Here is a 7,916-nt window from a genome sequence, read left to right as displayed (position 1 = left end):
CTCCCCTTCCTTTCTGATGTGTTACCCAGATTACCATCAGTGCCCCTCAGATATTTTTAACAGATCCTCGGCGCTCGGCAATATCCACTCGGAGCCATCTGGTGCAGATCAAAATCTACTGACTTCTTGGGCTTCAGTCGTTAAGGTATTAAATCGAGATCTACAGAATACCTCTCGTTGACTCGGGAGGTGGGTGACATAAGAATCAAATCAAAATAGAACTGTTAAAACATGAACAGCCCCCTCTCCTGAAGCCACATGGCTGTGTCAGGAGTGGACAGCAAAGGAAGTCCGAGCCTTTTTTTTTTTTTTTTCTGAGCTGAAAAAAGGATAAACGGTTCAAGAGGCGGTGACCAACATATATATTTCTTTCAATTCCACTCGTTCGGAATTATATTTTTCGATAGCCTATTTTATAAAATAAAAGACAATATACAATTTAGAATGTTTGCTTTTTAGGAATACAGAAGCCACAGTAAACAGGTTTCTAAACTGTCATGACTCTTTTTTCACTTTTGGGGGTTCATGTGTTGAAAATGAAGGCAAGCCGCTAAATTAAATTAGGGACTCAAAATGTACATGATAATATCCTGTTACGCGCCAGAGACCCGCACATTTTACAACCTGGTTCCACGGTGTTTGAGTTGTCCCTGGCTATTCCTCACTCTTTTTCACTCAAAACATAGAAACGTGAAGTGGCTATGTTGTTACAAAGGACACCAACAATCTGGTTTAAGTCCACACACACACACACCCACACACACACACACACACACACACACACACACACACACACACACACACACACACACACACACACAAACACACGCGCTTGCAGATGGCAAGAGGGTGAGAAAAAACAGAGAGAGAGTTTGGCTGATTAAACCTTTATGAAGAAATCAAAGGAAACCAAAACAGAAGTCAATAAAAACATACATAATTAATAAATCATATGGTTTTCTTTAACTGCTTTGCCTTTTGCAGGAAAATCGTCTGGAAATTATTTATTTACGTCAAACTCACTTCGCAAGCCGAAATATAATACTTATATAATACTGAATTTATTATTTTTTTTCATTTGGTAATTTTATTAAGGCATACATTTTAGAATGCCCTATACCAACAAACACAATTAAACTGTAAGGTCGATTGAACAATAAATAAACGCACCAGCAGCCCGTGATACCAAATACTAATTCCTCTGCGGAGAGGCATTTTCCCTCGTTAATTACAATTTAAATCTATTCAAAGTAATTTTTTTCTTCTGACGGTTTTACTTCCCCCTGTGTCGGACAGCTGTAAAATCGTGTAGACAGGTTGTCATACAACAATCAAAGCCTTCGGTGAATGGACTCTAATGCTTGAACATTTAACATACAACAAGTCCAAACACGGGAAGAGAGGGGGGGGGGAGAGAGAGAGAGAGTGTGTGTCAGAGAGAGAGAGAGAGAGAGAGAGAGAGAGAGAGAGAGAGAGAGAGAGAGAGAGAGAGAGAGAGAGAGAGAGAGAGAGAGAGAGAGAGAGAGAGAGAGAGAGAGAGAGAGAGAGAGAGAGCGAGAGAGAGAGAGAGAGCGAGCGAGCGAGCGCGAGAGAAAGAGGCCCCAGCCAATGTGCTCACTCTATATTCACATTATCCACATCGCTCCAAATGAGGAGGAGCTTGCAGGCTCAAGTAGGGGATGCCAATCAAAGCATCAACTTCAAATTGTATCTGAGAGATCAGCCTGGAGACCTCAGGGCCAGGCGCGTCAGTCGGAGCGCAATTGTTGATCAGATCACATCCAGCGGACTTTGCGCGAGAAAAGAGAGGAATCCGAGATTTAAGCGGGTTGTTTTGACTGCACACCGCTGTATGTCTGTAGTAGCTGTGACTTTGGCTAAAACACTTTCCATTCACTCCTCCTGGTTCTTTTTTTCTCTCGCACACTTTTTTACGCACAGCTTTTGTCGGACGATACGACCGTGTGGCAATTCGGCGGTGGAGATGTCTTTCCCGCAGCTAGGCTACCCGCAGTACTTAAGTGCCTCCCAGGCGGTGTACGGGAGTGAGAGACCGGGAGTGCTTACGCCTTCGTCCCGGGGAGGGAGCACTGAAATCGGTGGAAGCCCGTCCGCCACAGCAGCGGCGGTCAGCTCGGTGTTGGGCATGTACGCAAACCCGTACGCACACAACTACAGCGCTTTCTTACCTTACACCAGCGCGGACTTGGCTCTTTTCTCACAAATGGTAAGAATTAATGTTGTTTGCTTTTTTTTGGTTGTTTTCTTTTCGGGTTTGGTGTTGCACAGGCTATTGTTTATGCTTGAAGTTATCACCGCTCTATAGGCTGGGTAATGTAAACACAACGAATTCAGAAATGCAAATGCATTCTAGTATGTCTGATTTTTTAAAATATTGATTTCTTAATATTAGTCCATATTTGCTCAGGTTTTCACTGATCAGTGCCATATTTGGCCGAGTTACAAATGCGCAAAGTTTGAGCTGTGGCTAAAAACTAAAAAGAAGAAACTAAAACTCTTATTCAAAATGATGTATTTGCCCATATAGGCATATATATTACCAAAATATGCAATTTACACCAACCACGGGTTTTAGCTCATATTGTTAAAACGATCAAATGTTAAGTTACATTTCACGGCAGAAGAAAACAAATTGCAATATAGATCTGCGTTTTAATTAAGCATGTAAGTAAAAGTAAAGAAAAAGTTTCTACTCGTTTCTTGTGGACATATTAATTGCTGTCAGATCATTAAAACAAATTCCACATTTGAACGTGAAGGCTATCAACATGTAATACGATTTCACCGTTTCGGCTTTGTTTTGGTGACAATATATGCTTCTGTCATGGTTGAATGCCACATGGATTTTGAATGTGTCTAGGTGAGGAATTGTCAGACATCTGTTGGCCTAAAGTAGCCTCCACCTGGTGATAATAACTAACTTGCAGTGTGTCAATGTGTTGGCAAATGTGTGCGTCAGGGCAGCTTTGAGCTAAAGCTTCAAAACAAGAGCAATTATCCCAAAAACGTCAACGTGAACTGATCGATATGTTCGAGGTTTGTGCCCAAAGGAAAGATATCCCAGCCAGAGTGCGTGTGGCACGCTGGTAAAACTTCACTTAGGCCTTAAAAGTGCTTTGACATATACTTGAGCAGTGTGGAGGAGAGTTTGGCAGGTAAACATGAAAGCTGGCAGTCTGAATAGCATCAGTTCACAATGATGCGACGGATTTTTCTCTCGCCCTGTTGACTTCATTTATTCCGTTTTTAGACGGACATGTATACGCAACATGTTTGCTAATAAAAGACCCTTGCGTTGGAGTGAGCCTTTGTGCGCGCGCAGGTGACGCAGGCATAGCATGTGGTATTTTGCAAGTTGAGAAACTTATTTGTGGAAAGCTCGGAGTCAGGTGAAACTGAGGGCATTCTCACTTGTTTGAGTTGCAGATACAAACAATGGCCAACGTGCATTTAAGCCACGTTGTAAGATCATATAAATATCTATATTCAATTCAAATTAAATAAAGTTAAATTCAGTGTATCAAACTTATACATTTTAAAAATTCCACCGTTTTTCTTCATCTTCAAGGGATCCCAGTACGAGCTGAAGGACAGTCCTGGCGTCCATCCTGGCAGCTTTGCAGCCCACACATCTCCAGCCTTCTATCCTTACGGCCAGTTTCAGTACGGGGACCCGGCCAGGCCCAAGAACGCCACCCGGGAGAGCACCAGCACCCTGAAAGCCTGGCTCAACGAGCACAGGAAGAACCCGTACCCGACCAAGGGGGAGAAGATCATGCTGGCCATCATCACCAAAATGACGCTGACGCAGGTCTCCACGTGGTTCGCCAACGCCAGGAGGAGGCTCAAGAAGGAGAACAAGGTGACCTGGGGAAGCAGGAGCAAAGAGGACGGGGAGGACGGTAACTTGTTCGGCAGTGGAGACGAGGGGGAGAAAAACGAAGACGAGGAGGAGATTGATTTGGAGAGCATAGATATAGACAAAATCGACGACAATGACGGAGATCAGAGCAACGAGGACGATGATGACAGATCAACGGAGGGGAGCAGGGACCACAGGGGTAGTGTCGGTGCGGGTGGAGAGTTGGACAGCTTGGAGAAAAGACGGGCGTTCGCCCTGCAGGCCCATGAGACCTTTGACAAATCTAAGAGCACAATTTCAGTTCACCCAGGGAGTAAAGAGAACTCGGACGGCAACAACAACAACACCACAAGAGTCTTGTCCCCGGATAGACCCGGGAGCTTTCCTCTCCCGTCTAACAATAAGCCGAAAATATGGTCTTTAGCAGAGACCGCGACAAGTCCCGATAGTTCTTCCCAGAAACCCACGTCCCCTTGTGGCCCAGGAGCCACCACTCTGTCATCAGCGCCCCATCACCAGATCCAGACGCACCCGGCCTTCCTCCCCAGTCATGGACTGTACACTTGCCAGATTGGAAAGTTCCACAACTGGACAAACGGGGCTTTCCTGGGTCAGAACTCCCTCCTAAACGTAAGGTCGTTTCTGGGAGTAAACCAGCACCACCACCACCACTTGCAGGCCCAGCAGCAGCCGACATCCGTGGTGGTGTCGCCATTAGCAGCCGCGGCAGCACTCAGCAATGACAGCAAGGCCCCACCAGAGAGCCACAGTCCGAAGCACATAGGTAGGACAACAGTCTCTACGCGTGCACGCGCATACATGTCACTGCTCAAGCGTCATGCATTTTATATTAAAGAGGAGCGTGTCTTTCATTAATGGTGCATCGCACGCCTGTTTTTATTCATGTATTTATCTATATCTATATCTATATATATAGATATATATCTATATCTATATCTATATATATATATATATCTATATATATATATATAGATATATATCTATATATATATATATATACATATATATATATATATATATATATATAGATGTGTGTGTGTGTGTGTGTGCTATAATATAATAAAGCACTGTGCACACGCATGCACCCACATACATAAATCCACAATGTTCACATATATATCAACACATCAACAGTTGACACCTTTGTAGTCAGACATGTTAACATATACAAATATCGGCCTATAATTTATCCAGCATTCCAGTACTGATAAGTGTTTTGCTTATTTCCTTTTTAGAACACGAAAACAGTGTCAGGTCCGATTCACCTCCAACACATATTCTGAAGTCTTCCTTTCGACCCATCCATGACAGGTAAGACTTTACTTTTTAGCTTTGGTTGACTGTTGGAAATTAAAACTACATTAAAACTATATTTAGGAAAATAACTAGCCCCAGCTTTATAATAAATCATACATTCAGAATGCTGTGGTTATTGCATCATTTAAAATATGGACCGATTTATACATCCAGCAATGTATATAACATATGTCGTTAAACTAACTAAAATTAATCATGAACGTTAGGGAAGGCCCAGGATTTTGATGAAATTATATCTCCAGTTATTATTCGAGAAGACTATTAAAGGGGATACAAATTGTTTTACTATTTACAGGATAGGACCTAACTTTTATATCTGGGATTTTTTTATTACATTTTTTTTTTACATAAAACAACGATGATACAATTCCAAAATAAAAATAAACAAAGATAAATAAAACACAGTTTGCTTTGCGGGTGACAGGGGTCTTGACTCCCATCCAACACCCCCTTTAATTCCTCCCCTCTGGGGAGAGTGTGGCTACTTATCAAGTCACCGAGTAAAACGGGCTCTGTCTGGGCTGTGTGCTTTCCCTAAAGACCCCTGGGAGTCCCGGAGCCGTAGGGATCGCTCTTACAGAAAGGGGAAAAAAAGTTTACCTCGTTCTCAAGTAGGCCCAATACAAAATACCCCATTTGTGTGCAACAGTCTTATAAAAATAACAAGCATATATTATGGATATAAGATAATAAATGTTGATAATGGTTACATAAAGAGGATTTTCCCCCAGACACTAACATATTTTTTTTAGTCTGAAAATAATGTTTCGATATATCATTATTATTATTGTCATTATCACAACAATTATTATCATTATTGTTATTATTATTATCTGAATAAGTAAGTGGGGGGTTGGAGAGGGGCACTGCAGTCTGTTTCAAATCAAAGCTGTTCAGCCAGACAATTGAGATGCATATTGAAACCCGCTGTCCAAACACGGTGGGGGTATTTATCTACCTTTCTGTATTACTCTTATCCAGATCCTCTCTGCCTTCCAGCGCCAGGAGTCCACAAGACGCCACGCAACGAGTCCTCACTGCTCTCTCCTCGGCTTGATCAAGACATTTTTTCGTGCTTGAAAAAAAAGAAAGGATGAATCGAAAAAAAAGACTGTAAAAGACTTTACACTCCCTAAAAAGGACACTGAGAAATAATAATGCAGCGCAGCATTCAGTCGGTACAGAACAAATGGCGTAATTTGGTAATATCCTGTGGATGGATGGATTACTTCCTCTATTGTTGTGTAGCCTATAATCGCGCCTATAATGTTACTCTCTCACCACTCTGCCGAGGCAGGCTGGGACATTTTGGTAGGCTTTTTACTTTATAATAATAATTATTTTTATTATTTTGTCTCTATCTTGTGTTTTTGGTGTCCTTTCTTTAATGTAAATACCAAGTGATTTAAATTTGTAAATAGGAAGCGTTGAAGGAATTTGTCCAGATCGTATATTTTGCCAAATAAACTAAATGAAATTATAGACAAAACCCACGAGTATCCTCAGCTTATATTTATTTTCTACATGGTATTATTATTATTATTTGTATTATTATTATAAAAAGAAAATACTGGCCTTCTACCAATTTCATTTCAAAAAGGGTGTGAATGGGAGAGAAAAAAAAGATGTTGGCAGTGTGCAGCCAGCCTTAATTTTATTCAAGTTTGGGAGGAAAGCAGCGTGGATGCATTGAGGTGCTAATAAGTGTCCAGATGGTTGCTGGTGACAGAAAATGGACAGGAGCAGCTGGGAAGGTCATTAAGTAATAATATGGGAACGCCCAGCCCAAACAAAATCAAATGGTTAAAATCTAATCTGTCAGAGAGCGAAGTCGATTCAAAGATAAATGATTAATATTTTAGTTTTGGGAGGAGGAGCGGGCTGACACTGTTGGCCTTGAGGAGCAGGGTCAGTGTTTTGGGGTCCTTTCTGTCCCGCGGCTGATAGTGATCATTCGCCTGTGAAAGCAGCTTCTTTGCTCCTCAATCGGTAACCAAAAACAAATATTGATTTACCACAACATTCTCATGGGGTTTAAACATAATAAGACGGAAGTGAAGTAATTAGCTGTGATGGGAGATGATGTAAGCATTTTTCTTTTCATTACAGGAGCTTCCACACATATTATACTAAAGGTAAATGTAACATTTTTGTAAAATGTGATAGTGTTTGGTTAATTGTAGTCTGGATAGAACTCCACGTTCTTTTTTTGTTTTTTTTTGGTCATCTATTTTAATATAACTTATGTTTAGTAGGAGTACATGCTAGTTGTTTGAATTAGGGCACCTTTGTAAATGGCAGTAATATGCGAACTGAGGTCAATTATTTGATTGGGCAAAACTTGTGGAGTGACTTAAGCACATCTGTTTTGCAATATCACAGCGACCTCTATAGGCGAGTATTATATTGCTTGAAACAGCTTTCACCCTCCAAAGAGCTATAAACCACGTGGAAATACTTGTACAGTACAAGTTGTACTGTAACTTTATTGTCGTGCATAATGCAGTATGCTTTACAGTTTGATTCAAACCCACCGGACTGTATTATATGTCACACATCCCAGAGTAATACAAAGAGCAACACTAGAAGCCACTTTATTTATGGAAATAGTGTGACACTAAATCCACATGATATATTATTGGAACATGTTTTATTCGTTTGGGGCCGAAATCATCCTTCATTTTCAAATATTAAT

The 7,916-nt window shown here is 41.2% G+C and overlaps 1 protein-coding gene across 1 annotated transcript; it reads left to right on the top strand.

Moving 5' to 3' along the window:
* The first annotated feature begins 1,806 nt into the window (after nt 1-1,806).
* irx1a (iroquois homeobox 1a) lies at nt 1,807-6,672 on the top strand. Its single transcript, XM_079276316.1, has 4 exons — nt 1,807-2,227; nt 3,590-4,667; nt 5,140-5,215; nt 6,203-6,672. The coding sequence occupies exons 1-4, from the start codon at nt 1,853-1,855 to the stop codon at nt 6,276-6,278; spliced, it is 1,605 nt and encodes a 534-aa protein (XP_079132442.1). The 5' UTR covers nt 1,807-1,852; the 3' UTR covers nt 6,279-6,672.
* The last annotated feature ends 1,244 nt before the right edge of the window (nt 6,673-7,916 follow it).

The sequence above is a fragment of the Melanostigma gelatinosum genome (assembly GCF_949748355.1).
Source record: "Melanostigma gelatinosum genome assembly, chromosome: 9".
NCBI classification, from domain to species: domain Eukaryota; kingdom Metazoa; phylum Chordata; class Actinopteri; order Perciformes; family Zoarcidae; genus Melanostigma; species Melanostigma gelatinosum.
This window is presented reverse-complemented; position numbering and strand designations above follow the sequence as displayed.

Coding starts and splice junctions, on each gene's coding strand:
- irx1a (XM_079276316.1), top strand. CDS start 1,853: ATGTCTGTAGTAGCTGTGACTTTGGCTAAAACACTTTCCATTCACTCC. Junction 2,228..3,589: donor TGGCTCTTTTCTCACAAATG/GTAAGAATTAAT, acceptor TTCATCTTCAAG/GGATCCCAGTACGAGCTGAA. Junction 5,216..6,202: donor TTTCGACCCATCCATGACAG/GTAAGACTTTAC, acceptor ACTCTTATCCAG/ATCCTCTCTGCCTTCCAGCG.